The following is a 16,738-nucleotide window of genomic DNA, read 5'->3' on the forward strand; positions in this document are numbered from 1 at the left end:
CTTTTTCAGATTGTTTTGGTTCCCTAGACACACAACCGATTCTTCAGAATTCCTCCTCTTGAAGTAGGGTGTTGGAAAGTTGGAGAAAGAGTACTTGGTGAGGGCCTGGCACCTACTAGTTCCTCACTGAGGCCATCCTGTTAAGTTTGACTCGACACCCTGGGGAAATCAGCTCACCATCCCAGACACCACATCCTCTCCCTGTGTGCCATGCACAACCATCTTTGGGGGCCAAATGGTCAGGGCCACATCTGTGCGCTGGGGTTAGAGAGATGGATTTGGGACAGACACAGTGTTAACAGATTGTGGGTCACAGAGACACAGGCGTGGGTGCATGATGGATCAACAGAGCTTCTTCATCTGTGCAGTAGGATTGTGGCCCCACATTTGGGACCTCAGGTTGGAGGCAGGAGAACTGGGGTTGTTAGTGTCAACATCCTCAGCTTCTTTCAAATTTGTACACAGAACTAAGGCCAAGTGTGAAGTCAGCGATGGTTTCCCCAAGGTACCCCTGCCCTCTTTCTGCACTCTATTGGATTCTTTCAGTACCCTTCCCCAAGTAGTTTGAAAAATAGGTGCCTGGAAAATAAAATCACTGTAAGATAGCCACCACCTGTTGTAGTACAACCCATGAATTGTGAATTGTTTCAGCATTTTTGGAAAGATTTATTTATTTATGCTTATAGAACTGGGGTACAGGCCAGAGGTGCGGGGCATGAGAGGATGCACCAGAGACAGAGCAGGGAACAGAACAGGCAGATCGACAAAGTACACTGCTGAGGGGAGCAGCAGGCATGTCAGGAGAGCTCCAGGGCTGGGGATCAATCTCGCATTGAAGTAGCTGTGGCTCACTTGCAGTGCTGCATCCTAACCCACTGCACCACCAGGGAGGGCCCCGTTTCAGCATTTTAAATAGTTGGGGGGATTTTTTTTTAATCTTGACATCAAAATGACATAGAATTCAGATTTCAGAACTGTAAATAGTGCTTTAGGAGCACAGTCACAACCACGTGTTTACATATGACTTTTTTCAGCAGTTGAGTAGTTGTGACTGAAGTTCAAGACCCCCCAAAATTTAAATACTTACCTTCTAGTCCTTTAAGAAAAAGTTTGCTACTGCTCCACTGGGAGATGTGATAGGTGGCGAGTGCCACGTGCCCGGTAGGGTTTGCTTTCAGAGGAAGGGGTGAACTAGTAGAGTTCAGGCCTGTCCTGCAGCGAGACGTTTTCCTGATATCCTTCCAGTGACACCAGAAGGGCTGAGGGGAGATACGTGTGTGTCTGCTGGGCTGGGACTGAATGTGGAAATGGTGGCATTCAGGCCCATGGCTGATTCTAGCTGTGCGGACGGCAGGATTCAGAAGTGGATTGCCAACCTTCAGTGAGCCTGGGCTTGCGTCCCTGATGGGCTGGCGGCAGTGATTTCACCTGCGCCCCTCCATCATGCAAGCCTGTAGAGCCTCCCCGGCTGGCCTGAATAGCACCTTCATCGCACACTCTTCTCCTTCCCACAGAATTTGCCTTCTGCCAGGTGGATGCCTCCATCGCACTGGCTCTGGCCCTCACTGTGTTGTGTGACCTGCTCCAGCAATGGGACCAACTGGCCTCTGGCCTCCCAGTCCTGCTGGGGTGGCTTTTGGAAGATGATGATGACCTCGCTCTCCGTGTGGAAAACGCGCATCAGGTACTCCCCAGGACCTCAGGCATTGAAGGCAGGATTTTGCAGAGTCCTGCCCCCACTGGCTCAGCACTGTGGCCTTGCTTGGACTTAACATGCCCGTGAAGGTGTGTGCCAATGCCCAGGGGCAGAGCAGCTGTGTAGGAAAATCTCTCAATGCCCGTAGCAGTCTGGTAGGTGGTGAATGGGGGGAGACGGCTTTTGCCCCTGAGAAGTTGAGGGTTTAGTTATGCCAAACGCTTATCAATAACAGTGGAGCAGCCAGGGGCTCCTCATGGTTAAGTAAATTATTTCCAGAGAATCATAGACCCTGAAGCATATTTGCAGGTTGAAGGAAATTATTAGGCCCTTCCAGGCAGGGAGGCAATCAGCAGATAGGAAAACTGAGGAACAAGACAAGCAGCGAAGCATCTTGAGAGTTGAGGTTCATAGCCACCTGCATCTGACTGAACCGGCCTTCTTGGCATCCCCAGTAGGTCAGGAGTTCAAGGAGCAGTCTGTTTATGGGAGTTTTGGAGACATGATAAAGAGTCTGTGGTAAAATGACCTTGAAAGTACCCAGCAGTATAGAAATTTGATTTCACCCTCAGAGACTAGTGTCTTAATGTTTGGCGAGTCTTTGTTCTTTGTTCTGCTGCTAAGATGTCTCTCCCTCCCTCTTCTCTGATTTCTAAGGGCACCTTTAGGTCTAGGGCCCACTCCCATGTTGAGGTTCCCTTTCAGCACCAGCTCCCCAAAATATCTTGGCTTTGAACCAAAAACCACATCTTTATCAAAGATCATGTTAAGTCTGGGGGGGGGAGAATTCCTCTCCAGTGGAGTGCAGGGAAGAGAAGGTGACCTTCAGGGTGGTAAGTGGTGTGAATGCGTGGGTGTTGACAGGTAGGAGTGGGCCCTCTGTCCGGCGGGGGAGGGGACACACGCTCAGTCCGGCAGGACTCTGCTCCGTGCAAATTAGAGCATGTAACATCAAGGTGAACTTTGGGAATTTTCATTTGATTTAGGTGGAGGAAGACTATCTGTTTGAAAAAGAAGAAGTCAACTTCTGGGCTGAGACCCTGATCTTCGTGAAGTACCTGAGCAGACACCTCTTCCATCTCCTCTCCACATCGGGCTGGCGTCCCCTAGGCCCTGAGAAGCTCTGTCACCTTCAAAGAGGAGCGTCACAGCAGCGCCACCTCCTTGCCCAGCTCTTGAGACAATTGCCCCCAGCTGCGGTGTTTTTGAAGACAGTGGAGTTCACGAAGCTGCGCATCAAGGAGGAAAGGACTTTGGCTTGCCTGAGGCTTCTAGACTTTCTGGAAGGAAAAGAAAGCAAGGACACCCCAGTTGTCAGAGCTGCTGACTCTCCTGCAGAAGCGAACCAGTTAATTCTTCCAAGAACACAGGCGGCTTGTTAAAGAAAGCAGGCTTTTGGGGGGTTGGGGGTTGGATTATTCCCCCACCAAATCTGCCGAAAACATGTTTAAGATAAATTCAAATATTTTCTCCCTTTCATGTCTCCCCCACTTCTTTGAGTCTACTCTTCTGTCCCTTCCTACAGAGGAATTTTTCTTCAGTTCACTCATTAAAGGCAGGCAGGTTTATTGCAGCTACTGTAGGAAGTGAGACTACCACATTGAAGTTTATTCTGATGCCAGGTGCAGGCCACCTGTCGGCCTGAATTGGCCTTTTGCTCCCCCCGGGACCTCTAGTCCATAGCCCCTTGCATTTGTTGTGAATTGACTATAGAGAATTGGGTTTTAACACAATTTCTCCTACCACCACCCCCTTTTTCTTTTTTCCTTTTCTTTTTTTCTTGCTGGATATAGGGGTTGGGTTAATTGGCAAACTGCCCATTTGGATGGAATTCTAAATGTATTCCAATTTAGCAATGGCAGGAATATGATCCAAGTGGTGAGTCCTGGGAGGATTAAGGATCAACCTTGTACAAATAATTTTGTTTTTATTGTCTGCATGTGGAAGTTCTGCATTGACCTACACATGCCATCCTACTTATTAAAGGAGCCACTTAGTGCTCCTACCCCCTGGGAAAGTGTGTGAATGCTGAGAAATCCAACTTTGCCACTAGGTGAAAGTGTTAGAAAGAACCTGGAGAAAATGGAGCCCAAATAAATGATTTATTTGATGCCTACAGTGTTTCCTATCATTTTCTTGGTGGCGGCAACAAGAAGACTCATTTAAGATGCAAGAAAGCACATCCCTATGTTTCAAGGACTTAACCTAGAAGCCTTAACAGGGTCTGGCCTTTTCAAGCCCAGCCGGGCCCTCTTCCTCAAATAGCCAGCAGGTGTCGCTCTTGCATACCTTTTGCTGCTGTTTCTGTTTTTCATTGGCTTGCCAGCTTTAATTTATGATTTCAGCATAAGTGTTATCCACAGTTATCTTGAAAATCATAGCTTGAATGGGTCATAGCCTCATCCACATTCATTTTTCATCCTTGTTATCAGAAAAAGCCGTTTCAGTAATAGTATATAAACTTAGCCCAGCTTTTAGTATCTGTAAATATTTAAATATTTCTCAGGTGAGCAGTCGCTTGTAATTATGTTATTGATGGTTAAAGTTCTGACAGGATAGTTTAGAGGAGAGAGGGTTCTGTGTGATGCGATCACATAGAAAGTCTTGTATTTCAAAAATAATTTGTCTCCCGTTGAAATAAAATCACCTAATGCTGAAAAACATCATTGCACTGGAAATAGCAGGGAAAGGGATCTATGGGAAGAGGCAGAGAAAGAAGTTAATTTTGTGTCCAAAGAGTTGCTGGTTCCCTGAATGGTTTGTGCGCCATTCAGTTCAAAAGTGTGTTTTTTGTGATCTTGAATTAACTCCCCGGCTAGGCATCTGTGGTCCACACTTGGTAGAAAGTTGCCTGTCCTTTCTTTTTGTTCTGAGAAGACCTAATCATGGACGCCTTGATGTAACATGATGATAACCATGGTAGAATCATTGTGAAACTGGCTTCAGAAAAGCCCCAGCACTCACTGAAAAAGGCCAGCGTTCCTTCTTTCTTCATTTAAAATGAAAGCATTTTCATTACAATAAGCCTCGTTTTTTTTACACCAGCAAGTATTCTGTACCAAGACATACACCATCACATGTTTATGCGGTAGGTACCTCCAGAACCCTCCTAAGCCTGCAAAGGAAGTTTTCACATAGCTGTCGACTGGGATTACCCCAGGTTTTTGTCTTCCCAACTAGGGAATACAGGTGGGACAGATGTTCCCACTAGTTTTATATCTGCAATCTTCCCCATGCACTCCCAGGGGATACTTAGAATACCCCACTCTTAGGGGCTACCCCCAAATCTTGTGTTTGGGGTCAGTTGAACAAATGAAACAACAAAGTTCTTACGAAGGTCAGTTGCCCAGCCCCTCCTGGGACTAGACAGGCAGCTTGTAAGGGCCAAGCACTCATCTCTTCTGAGATCACTCTCCATTGGCCCAATCTCTAGGGTGCAAGACAAAGGTGTCAATCAGCTCTGCCTTCATGATCATGTGACCGATCATCTGCTCATCTGACCATAGTCTAGAAGCCTCGTTTTGTGCATGTTTATGCTTTGCAAATTTGTAATGAGATGGATTACACTTGTTTGTCTCTTAACTGCTTTGAACTGGTAAATTTTGCACCTCGGCAAAGGTAAGATGAGTAAAGTAGGTATAATCTTAGTTTTATGAGGAAACTCCTCTTATCCAAGAGATTGTGATTTTGCAGGAAGGTCCCTTGGCTTCTAAGGGGCAGCACCTAAACTCCACCCTAACTTGCAACCCTACCTGGTCCACGGTACAAGCTCCCGGGCTGTGTGCATGCCGTACCCCAGGAACTGCGTGCAAGCTGAACTGTTCGTTCATTTCGTTTTGGTGAACTCAAAGAGCACCAAATGGAAAGGAATACAAGGAGCCATCACAAGAAATAAGATCAATTTTGTAAGAGGGTGTGGGTCACCGGCGGGTACTGGACCAAATTACAGTCTGGGCTGCCAGGTGTGTGAAGTGGCCGGCCCACCCCATCTTTTCAGCAACACATGTACCGACCTAAGTACCAAGTGTCCGGCACTACACCATACCCGAGACCTGCCTGTTTGGGGTTGTCTGCGACCTTTTAGACTCAATGAGCGCCGGGCAGAGGAAGAACGTTTGCAAAGTGCATTTCTTGGCACAGGTCTAGGGTATGAGAGTGAACACAGAGGAAAACAGGAGTGTCGTGGGAGGGTGCACCTCCATCCGCGTCCTTGGTGCCTAGCCCCCATCCGGCCTTCCGTCACCCTCAGGCCGAGAGCCTGCAGCCCACAATCTAAGTATCTGCGCAGCGCCCCCAACGGCGGAGGAAGGAAGAGCCCAGGGTGCGGCGGGCGGGGAGCCACGGCTGGCAGCTGCACCCTAACCCCCCGGAAGGCTGGGGAAGGCCGGGATGGCCAGCAGAAGGACGAGGTGGCGGGAAGTCTCCTCCATGCCAGCGCGGCTTTCCCGGCCTTTCCTCCGAGCAGGCTCCCCCGCCCGAGAGCCCCGCGCCACTCCGCGCCTTTGGCCCCGGCTCAAGGTCTTGTGATGTGATTAGCAAAGCCAGCGCCTTGTCCTCAGACACTCAGCCCGGCCCGGCCGGCCCCAGCGCTCGAGCGCTGTTTACAGCAGCCTGGGCGGGGTGTGGGGCGGAGAAACCGGCCCAGGGTCCTTCGGGCGAGACAGCCTCCGCGGCCGCCCGCGTGGCCGCCCCCGCCCCCACCGCGTCTCCACGTGCAGTCGGGCAGGAGCCGCCTCCCTCTCGACTCAGTTCCAGAGCCCCCGGGCCCCGTCGGGACCCCCTCTACAAACCACCCGAGTCGCGCGGATGATGGCAATATTCCTGCAGTTTGCAATTCCCGCGCCCAGTATAAAACCTAGAATGGGAGTTGGGGCGCCTAGGAGCACCCCAGCAGCATCGGGTGGGGAGGAGACACTTCCAGGTCTGCGGAACCCTGACCACGTTTAAACGTGCTGGGGATTTCCAAGTGTGGCCCCACAGGAGAGGAGCCGTTTCTTCCCGCCGCCACCCAGCAGCACCGCTGTGGGCCGAGCTCTCCACGCTGCCCAGGGCGCCGGCCCCGCCCCGAGGTCTCTCCGCCCCGTCCCCCGAGAAGAAAATTGGCGGCGGCCAATGGGAGGCCGGGATGGAGCCTGACGTCCATGAGCCCGCTGGCGGCGTTGCCTGGAGACCCCGGCGGGGTCAGCGTTCTGTCCCCTCCCCCGGCACGCCCGCTCGCCGCTGCCGCGCTCGGGAGATATATAGGGCGCGTGCTCGTTACCCGCGGAGTTCCAGCGGTCAGCGAGCTGCTGTCGGCTCCGCGCGGGGGGGGGGGCGGGCCGGGCACCCCGGGGCGCGGAGGAGCGCTCTTTGCTTCCCTTTCCTTTTCCCCCCAATCCGCACTCCCGGGCACCCCTCTACCCACTTCACGCTGCTTCGTCTCTTTCCTCGCCCCACGGCAAACTTTCGGTCCCTCCCCCGCCCCTCACCGTTATTCGTCGTGGCTCGAGCCCCGCCGCGCTGCCCCAGGGCTCCTCCGAACCTCCCAGCCTGCAACTCAGACCATAACAGGACCCAGAAACATGTCGACCACACTTCTGTCCGCCTTCTACGATATCGACTTTTTGCGCAAGGTACGCGGGGGAGCTGGGAGGGAGGAGGGCGTGGACGAGCAGGAAGCCCTTAAGAGTGTTCAGACCCTGCCTTTTCTGCCCTTGGCTTTGGGGGGGTTCCCTTAACACCTGACTGTTGGGGCTGGGGGAAATCCCAAAGTTTGTGCTAGTGTGTGCTCTAGTGGGCGCGGGAGGGAAGGAGCAGGGAAGGAGGAAGAGCTGGAGGGAGTCGCTGCAGCTGGTTAGCTCCTCCGGCTGGGCCGGACCGCGGCCACGCTCCCCGGGGCTTCCCGGACGAGGTTTGAGCCTCCCGAGCCCGGCAGGCTGAGGATCAGATCACATGTCGAAACCGAGCACGGCCTGCGGTGAGAGCCCTCGGCCGTGCAGTTCCTCCCCGTGCGAACTTGACTGGGCGCGCGTGCATGGAGGGAGGCGTAGGACGGGGTGGGGGGGGGGTTGAGTCGAAAGCTGCAAAAGAGAAAGAGACAAGACTAGAAGTTACTCTGCAGCGCGCCCCAAGTCTTCCCACCCTTTCCATTCTTCATCCCCTCTCCGCTCCCCTCCTTTTGGCAGACAGAGAAATCCCTGGCCAACCTCAATCTGAACAACATGCTGGACAAGAAGGCGGTGGGGACGCCCGTGGCAGCCGCCCCCAGCTCGGGCTTCACGCCGGGCTTCCTGGGAAGGCACTCGGCCAGCAACCTGCACGCGCTCGCTCATCCCGCGCCCAGCCCCGGCAGCTGCTCGCCCAAGTTCCCGGGCGCGGGTAATGGTAGCAGCTGCGGCAGCGCGGCGGCCGGCGGCCCGGCCTCCTACAACACCCTCAAGGAGCCCTCTGGGGGCGGCGGCGGCGGCACCGGCTCCGGCACCGGCACTGCCCTGCTGAACAAGGAGAACAAATTTCGGGATCGTTCGTTCAGCGAGAACGGCGAACGCAGCCAGCACCTCCTGCACCTGCAGCAACAGCAGAAGGGGGGCGGTGGCTCCCAGATCAACTCCACTCGCTACAAAACCGAGCTGTGCCGGCCCTTCGAGGAGAGCGGCACGTGCAAGTACGGCGAGAAGTGCCAGTTCGCGCACGGCTTCCGAGAACTGCGCAGCCTGACCCGCCACCCCAAGTACAAGACGGAGCTGTGCCGCACCTTCCACACCATCGGCTTCTGCCCCTACGGGCCGCGCTGCCACTTCATCCACAACGCGGACGAGCGGCGGCCGGCGCCGTCGGGGGGCGCCTCCGGGGACCTGCGCGCCTTCAGCGCCCGCGACGCGCTGCACCTGGGCTTCCCGCGGGAGCCGCGGCCCAAGCTGCACCACAGCCTCAGCTTCTCCGGCTTCCCGTCCGGCCACCACCAGCCCCCGGGGGGCCTCGACTCGCCGCTGCTGCTCGACAGCCCCACGTCTCTGACCCCGCCACCGCCCTCCTGCTCCTCGGCCTCGTCCTGCTCCTCGTCCGCGTCCTCCTGCTCCTCCGCCTCGGCGGCCTCCACGCCCTCAGGGGTCTCGACGTGCTGTGCCGCAGCGGCCGCCGCCGCGGCCGCGCTGCTGTACAGCACCGGGGGCGCGGAGGACCTGCTGGCGCCCAGTGCCCAGTGCTCAGCCTGCTCGTCGGCCTCGTGCGCCAACAACGCCTTCGCCTTCGGCCCCGAGTTGAGCAGCCTCATCACGCCGCTCGCCATCCAGACGCACAACTTCGCCGCCGTGACCGTGGCCGCCGCCTACTATCGCAGCCAGCAGCAGCAGCAGCAGCAGCAGCAGCAGGGCCTGGTGCCCCCTGCGCAGCCCCCGGCGCCGCCCAGCGCGCCCCTCCCAGCCAGTGCCGCCGCGCCGCCCTCGCCGCCCTTCAACTTCCAGCTGCCGCGCCGCCTGTCCGAGTCGCCGGTGTTCGACGCGCCCCCCAGCCCCCCGGACTCTCTGTCTGACCGCGACAGCTACTTGAGCGGCTCCCTGAGCTCCGGCAGCCTCAGCGGTTCCGAGTCCCCCAGCCTGGACCCGGGCCGCCGCCTGCCCATCTTCAGCCGCCTCTCCGTTTCTGACGACTGAGGCAAGAGGGCGCCAGTGAGGAGGAAGGGAAGGCCGTTCTGGGGGCTCTGGTGGGCACCCCTGCCGCCTCGGCCCTGCTGGGGGTATAGGCTGGCGGGCATGAGCGTGGGGGGTGCATGGGCACGAGCAGACTGCAGGCCGACGGGAGCACTTGGACTCGAACTTCTGTACTGGGAAGGGGTCCCCACCCCTCCCCTTTCGGTTTCCTTTTTTATTATTATTATTATTATTTTTATTATTATTACGGAGTTCCCTTCTTGTTGAGAAAAAGCTACCAAACTTTTTGTATTGATGAACAAAATATTCACAACAGGGCAGTTATGATGCGAATAGAACAAAAAAAACCAAACACTTAAACTTTCTTAGGCCTCCGAAGAGTTTGGGACTTGAGGACAAATCAACCCAGCACCAGCAGCTACCAACCACCATTCCATATCCTCACTTGAAACTTAACCGTGAAAGAAGTTCCTAATCGCCGTTGGTCTGAGACCCGCGTACACAAACCAGCAGCCACCACTTTGCTAGACCTATGAGCTTGTCGAGTCCAGATGCTACCGAGAATATGCCTTCTGATAGTCGCCTTTACTTCCATGGGTGGTTTCTTAAACAAGGTTCTTTATGTCTGGAAAAAGCCCTTGCATTCCAAAGTTTCATACTGGTTACTGGTTTTCATTGCCACCACGAGTGGATATTTAGTTTAGAACCATTTTGTCTGCTCCTTCTGGAAGCCTCGGGCAGACCTTAGTTGTAATTGTTGGGGAATAACTGCTGAATTTTTAGCTGTTTTGAGTTGATTCGCACCACTGCACCACAACTCAATATGAAAAAAACTATTTAACTTATTTATTATCTTGTGAAAAGTATACATTGAGAATTTTGTTCATACTGTATTTATCAAGTATGATGAAAAACAATAGATATATATTCTTTTATTATGTTAAATTATGATTGCCATTATTAATCGGCAAAATGTGGAGTGTATGTTCTTTTCACAGTAATATATGCTTTTTGTAACTTCACCTGGTTATTTTATTGTAAATGAGTAAAAAATTCTTAATTTAAGAGATTGTATGTAATATTTATTTCATTAATTTCTTTCCTTGTTTACGTAAATTTTGAAAGATTGCATGGTTTCTTTTATAGAAATCTATCTGATGCTGTGGAAGTAGTTTGAGGAATATCTTATGAGTTTTCTTAGAATGTATAATGGTTGTAGCCCATCCAACTTTAAAGAAAAAAGTGACCACATATTTTGCAATCAGGCTTAAGTGTGGCCTATTTTTTTCATTCCAACTTGATTAATTTGCAAAAAAAATGTTTTCTGTTTTGCTTATTCCGCCAGTTCTACTGTGACATACTCTGAATATAAAGACATGTAGCAATAATGGGGGGGGTTCCCTCACAGTGCCTTTGGAAGGGCCAGAACTTGCCTTAAATCTTCCTCAACCAAATAAGTATTTTGTCTATCAGTGCTTGAGAGAATTTGAATGTAGGATGGGTTCAACTGCACAAAAGGAAAAGATTTTTACCACTTTTTTTTTTATATAGCTATAAAGTGAAGAGGCCACCTCTTAGTGCTGAAATGGTTTGTAGTACATGAATATGCCTTGTTTAATTACAAAATTCCAAAACTTGTACCTTTTTTTTTTTTTCCATGTAAAAAGTCAGGAATGGCCCCCAAGCCTTCCTGGGCTGGATGAGTGAGCAGTAGCTTAGTTTGTTCGTAGGTACAGTTGGAGCACTATGTATGTATGTACTCGGGACTACTTTGACAGAAGTAGGTTTTTGAATGTAACAAGATAAGTCAACTTGAGTTGTAATATATTCTGGGGAATCAGTTCACTACAAATTGTGACTGTAAACATTGTACTGTAAATGTTTTGTAGTTTTCCCCCAATAAAATTTTTGGGATAAAAAGGTATTGATGTGTAAGGTAGCTTTCTTTTTTTTTTAAACAAATCAGCTTTCTAGTTTCTCCCATTTGGTCTCACTCAGGTCTTGGAGGGGTTTGGGAGCTAGGAGCTGGCAAAGGTAGAGTTCAAAAGTCTGCCTCTATGTATTTTATAACAAGTTCTTTCAGCTGAAAGAAAGTAATTATTTGGACTGTCAAGGGCACTAGTTAGCTGTTCCCCTTGGTAATAAGATGCATCCCAGGGTTGGCCGGCTGGCTGGTGGCAGCTTCTGGCTGGGAGGGCTGGGGGGTGTGGCCTGCCCTTGAGTCACCAAGTGAATCACGTGTCCACTGGCAGCTGAAAGTCCTGTCTGCTGCTGCCAGAGCAGAACTCACTGGGGTGGGGAGGAGGGTCCCAGCAGGCGCTGGGTCAGCTGGCCCTTCAGTGCTGAAATGGAAGCGGTGCAGGGGTAAGGTGTGGCGCTGGCTGGGCTGGAGAATCATGGTTTTGCTAGGACTTTGGAAAGCCTGCCCGTGTCCTTGTCCTGGGGAGGGAACGGAAGATTTACACAGGTTAAACTTACATCTCGGTACTGTTTACGTGGACAGCTTCCTACTTAAGCAAAAGGATTAGTGTCTGTCCTTCAGACCGCTCTTAAGTGGCCAGAAAGCAAATTCAACCCCTATCTCTAGAAAAAGGAAGAGCAGAAGAAAAGACTGATTTGCCTGCTACTTCTACCACAACTGAGCAGAACTATAGTGTTTTCCTGCAACCCCTTTAGAAACTTAAAAAATCGGCTGCATAAATCCATGTTTTTCCTTCCCCATCCTCCTACTCCCACCCCACCCCCATTCAGACACTTTACAAAGTAGGTAAAAGATTTAGCAAGAGTTTGTGTTCTGATCTGCAACAGCTGGGCTCTATCTACTGTGGCGCCCCCTCAGTCCTGCCTTAGCAGGTCTTGGGCCTCACAGCAGAGCAGAGCAGGGCAGGGCAGGGCTGGGCGGGCGGGGGCGGGCCCCGTGGGCCCCGCCAGGCCGCGGGCAGCTGTTTCACGTTAACAATGATTGCGCTGGTGTTAACTGGAGCGTTTTGGTGCTTGGCGCCCGCTGCCAAAGGGACTGGGGAACAGTTTCAAAGTTCCCCCAGATGCCCGTCCCCTGGCTGAGGGCCCCAGCGGCGGGGGAGGGGAAACCGGGGCCTGGGTATGCTGGGGCCGCCAAGACCCTGCAGATTCCCTGGCCTCTACCATAAAGAATGTACACCGGGGAGGGAAAGCCTCAATGTGGTGCTGTTTAGGCCAAGTTGTATTTCAAAGACCTTCTTTCCACTTAATTCCAAAACTTGTTTTTCTAAACAAGTACTTTTGATCAGTGGGAATGTTAGGCTGCTTTTTGGGGTGAGCCACGTTCATTTTTTAAAAATTGGTTTGTTTGAAAGCCTAACTGCTAGGAGCTGATGTTTTGTATTTTAGACCCAGTGGAGCATGGAAAGCTTGGGGTTTGGGGGGTGGGGGGCCGTTGGAGGGAAATCATTCAGAAATTTCCTCTTGCCACAGATCAATGGAGGGTATGTAGGCCATTGTCTTTCTGCATCGACTGGAATTAACAGCCAACAAAACTCTTCTATTGCTTGATTACCCTTAGGCAGGTCTTCTTGTAAATTAAGGGAAATAGAAGTAAAAATTGCAAGTAAGGACAAGCCAGGATTCCTCTCATGGGCTAGGGAGCTGAACTGATTCTGGCTCTGAAACAGCGTTATACTCGAGATAAAATTCCTATGTAGACAGTTGTGAAAATGAGCCCAGAGTGTGATGGTTTAAAATGTCTTAATAGTAGCATTTCCATTGGGTTTTTGAAGGATGTTATTTTTTAAGGAGCCCAATTAATGTGTGCTATGTTCTAAATTATTTCAGCGAAAGGATGCATATGTACATGATTTTTCACCCCCATCTGAATCGCCTGAGAATAGTTGAAGCAAACAGGTACACACACACAAACAGCTCTGCACCCAGCCCTGGGAGTAGAAGATTCTGAGCCCTGCAGCAGCTCAGGAATCCAGACGGAATGGCCAGGCTAAGGAAAACCCAAGAAGCAAGGACAAGCTGGCTTAGCTCTTGACTGCCAAGCCTGGCCCAGCACCAGGATGTTCTGTATTTAAATCTGCCAGGGGGTCCCTGGGTTCTCCAGCAGAAGCTATCTGGAGAGCATATGAACCTGAAGGGAATCTCCCCAGCATCTGTCTCCCCTTCAGTTTTGCTTGTGACAAAGGCGAGGGCCTCTGAGACTCTGACTTCAAAGCAAGTTGGATCTCACACCTTTCTTGGCCTTGTGAGTTGCTGCTAAGCCTCAGCCCTGCTTTCCTTCCATCAGGAACCCAGCGCCCCTCTCCATTGCTGCTACCTTGTTTGTGTTTATTTTTTCTTGTTCAAGCTAGGGAGGATGTGTAGAGTTGTGGGCATGGGGCGGCTCTGTGGAGGAAGGAGAGTGAGGGTCAGAAAGAGGCCAGGGCCTGCTGGCTGGACAGGCTTCTCAGAGCAGCCCTTTGGAGTAGCGTGTCTGCACAGGAGGCCACAGTGTCTCCAGGGCCCACCACTACCTTGGTGGGTTGTCCCCACTCTGCTGACAGTTTTTGCTACATCTGGAAAGCATAAGGGTAGGCATAAGCCTTTATACCTAAGGGTGTGTCTGTGTATGGAAGGAGGGAGGTCTGTGAGGGTGTGTTCTTTTGGAGAGTGTGAGTAGATCTGTGTCAACTATCTAGGTGGGTGTGCACATGTTTGTGGGTATCATGGTGAATGGGGCAGGGGTCTGTGTCTGCGTGGTTTTGCTCTAGGGCAGTAGCAGTGTAGGGGTTCTGTGTGGATGTCGATTAGGTGGGGACAGGTATGTAGGGTGAGGGCGTCGTGGATGTGTGGGTGTGCCGGGGTGAGGAAATCTGAGCGCCAGTGTGGGTGTATAATTGGGGATCTGTGTGAGTGTGGGTATGGGTTGGGTGTGTCGCCACGTGTGTCAGTGTGTGTATGGATGAGTTTGGGCACGCCTGTAGCTGTGTATGCACACATGTTACGCAGATCTGTGTGAGTGTGGGTATGTCTGGGCGTGTCTGTTACTGTGTGTGTGTGTGTATGGGTTTAGGTGTGTCTATTGCTATGGGGGTGTGGGTTGTGTGTGTCTGGTGCTATGGGTGGGTGTGGTCTATAGGTGTGTGTGTGTCTGTGGAGTGTGAGGAAGGATCTGTGTGTGTTGCTATGTGTTGGCTCTGGATGTGTGTGTTGTGGTCTGGAAGGGTAGAAGAAAAGCAAGCTTAAAAAGTGCTTTCAGAGCTTCCCCTGTGCAGGGGTTGAAGTCCCAGCACTATCAAGCTATCGCCAGCCACTGAGGCCTGAGTTCCATTCCCGGCCAGGCAGCTGACCCACATGGCCCGGCAGACCTGTCCTGTCTCGCCTGCTGCTTCTGCTCAACAGTGTATTTCACTCAGTCTGCCTGTTCTGACCCCCATTCTGCTGAATCCTGTCACACACAAACACACACACAAATGCACCTCTGGCTTATTCCCCCCTGGCTTATTCCCCCCGTTCTTGTATGCAAAAATAAATAAAATAAATCTTAAAAAAAAAAAGTGCTTTCAAAACCCGGAAATGGCCAGGCTGTCATCCACTTCCGGCAGGACAGTAGGCAAGACAGGGCTTAGTGGGAGGCGGGCTCACAGGCCTGCAGAGACTTAAGACCACCTGTGGCGGGGCATACCTGCCTAGGAAAGGCCTCCTAGGCCTGACTACAGACACATATTTAGAAACAATTAATTTTCTGAGGGGAATGAGAGGGGGTCCTTTTATTTTCATCCAGGCAGAAATAGCTCTTGCCTGATAGGCGTTCTTGTGCCTTCTGGGGTGAAAGCAATTCTGAAATAGGAGGAAAGATATTACAGGCTTTAGACAGACAAGAAAACTCCCGAGCTCGCTGGAACCAAGTTTAAAATATTTCTCTAAAAATAAGCTTTGTTTTCCTTGTGGATTCCTCTGGCAATCAGGCCCTTCTGTCAGGGTGCTTAGCTGGCCTGAGAAACCAGGCGGAATTTTTTAAAAAGCGAGTGTTTCCCAGCTGTGGCCTTGGAAAGTTCTTTGTTTTCCATTTATTAAACTCCTAGTTTCCGACTAATTAAAATTATTTTCAAATAAAATTCCATGGCCCAACAATATTTGATGAAACACAGAATTCCCGGAGACCCCCTCTGCAGGCAGCCTCTGTCACCTTCCCCGGCCTAGGGCAGGGCTTACATGGGGGGAGACCCAGACCAGGACTGGGGGAGAGACTGCTGACAGGGCAATCTAGGGCCCTGAGGCACATAAGAAGGGGCTGAGGGGCGCTGGAAGCCTGATGCTTGTGAGGTGTACGTTAGGGGAGAGGCATTTGCAGAGGTGTGTGGCCAGGTGACCCTCTACTCCTGGTTGTCTCTCCCTGGCCTGGCTACTGTGATGCATCAGGTCCAGTCAGGCCAATGTGCTGAGCTTTTATTGAGCACTTTGGGATGCCTGGACCCCCATACAGTATAGATACTGCAGGGTCAGAGCTGACAGGGTAGTGCCAGCCAGCACACACTGGTCTGGGACTCGGTTCATACGTTCAGGGAGGTGCAGCTGGCACTTCTGGCCAGGGCCTACTGGCATCCTACAGGTAGTTCTGGGTTATGTAGTACAGCTCTGTACAGGCCAGAGGTGCAGGGGGTGAGAGGACTCACCAGAGACAGAGGGGGGAACAGAACTGAAACACACTGCTGAGGAGAGCATGGGGCGAGACAGGAGAGGTCTGCTGTGCTATGTAGCTGGTCAGGGCTCAAACTTGTGCTGCAGTAGCTGATGATAGCTTGATAGTGCTGAGATTTTAACCCCTGCACCACACCAAGGAGGACCCTGGTTTCTTATAGTATACTTTGAACTTTGCCCTATTGCAGTAAAATGTTTAGAATGAACCTTTTCAATTAAACAAAAATGCCCTAAAAATTATATGTACCCGACCCCCACCCCCTCCACCCCCCCACCCCCCGCCCCAGAGGGACTCCTGGAGCTTGTCACTGGGTCCATGAGGCTATCACAAGGGGGAAGAGTCAGAGGGGGAAATAGGTCCCAGGTGCTGCCATTGTGCAACCTTGGGCACCATTCAATCCCTGAGACTCCGTAATTCATGTGAAAAAAATGCCGCCCTTTTGGCGGGAAAGGTTAAGTGAGATAATATATGCAAAGTCATTTGCCTAGAACTGTGGTTACCACTGGCTTCCCCTTCTACTGCCCTTCTGCACTGGCTGAGGCCCACCGGCTCCAGCTGGAAAGCCTTCAGGAGACTAGCAGCCAGTTTGTGGAGCTCTTATTAGTTGGGAAGCTTTATGAATGTTGAAGAAGGCCTCATCCACATTCCCCCAGGTACTGTTACTAGCCCTATAGCAAAGTTGAGGAAACAGCTCAGGGCGGTTGTCATGTGCATGCATATCATGTAAATGCATTCTGGGCCTTTCCTCAACAC

The 16,738-nt window shown here is 51.7% G+C and overlaps 2 protein-coding genes across 3 annotated transcripts in view; both read left to right on the forward strand.

Moving 5' to 3' along the window:
- THADA (thyroid adenoma associated) overlaps positions 1-3,804 on the forward strand; it is a 288,533-nt gene extending 284,729 nt beyond the window's left edge. For both annotated transcript variants that reach the window (XM_012727581.1, XM_012727582.1), the window contains exons 37-38: positions 1,515-1,684; positions 2,683-3,804. In XM_012727581.1, coding sequence (XP_012583035.1) covers positions 1,515-1,684; positions 2,683-3,078 — 566 coding nt within the window. In that variant the 3' untranslated portion in view covers positions 3,079-3,804. The remainder of the gene's footprint in view (positions 1-1,514; positions 1,685-2,682) is intronic.
- A 3,215-nt stretch (positions 3,805-7,019) lies between these two features.
- Positions 7,020-9,671, forward strand: ZFP36L2 (ZFP36 ring finger protein-like 2). The gene is made up of 2 exons (XM_004686249.2): positions 7,020-7,308; positions 7,861-9,671. The coding sequence occupies exons 1-2, from the start codon at positions 7,258-7,260 to the stop codon at positions 9,325-9,327; spliced, it is 1,518 nt and encodes a 505-aa protein (XP_004686306.1). The 5' UTR covers positions 7,020-7,257; the 3' UTR covers positions 9,328-9,671.
- The last annotated feature ends 7,067 nt before the right edge of the window (positions 9,672-16,738 follow it).

Source organism: Condylura cristata, unplaced genomic scaffold (assembly GCF_000260355.1).
Source record: "Condylura cristata isolate star-nosed mole 26May11 unplaced genomic scaffold, ConCri1.0 scaffold00020, whole genome shotgun sequence".
NCBI lineage: Eukaryota > Metazoa > Chordata > Mammalia > Eulipotyphla > Talpidae > Condylura > Condylura cristata.

Bases quoted from the DNA above. Each gene is read 5' to 3' on its own strand.
- ZFP36L2 (XM_004686249.2), top strand. From the start codon at position 7,258: ATGTCGACCACACTTCTGTCCGCCTTCTACGATATCGACTTTTTGCGC. The intron at 7,309-7,860 runs GTACGCGGGGGA...TCCTTTTGGCAG, and splicing joins ATATCGACTTTTTGCGCAAG to ACAGAGAAATCCCTGGCCAA.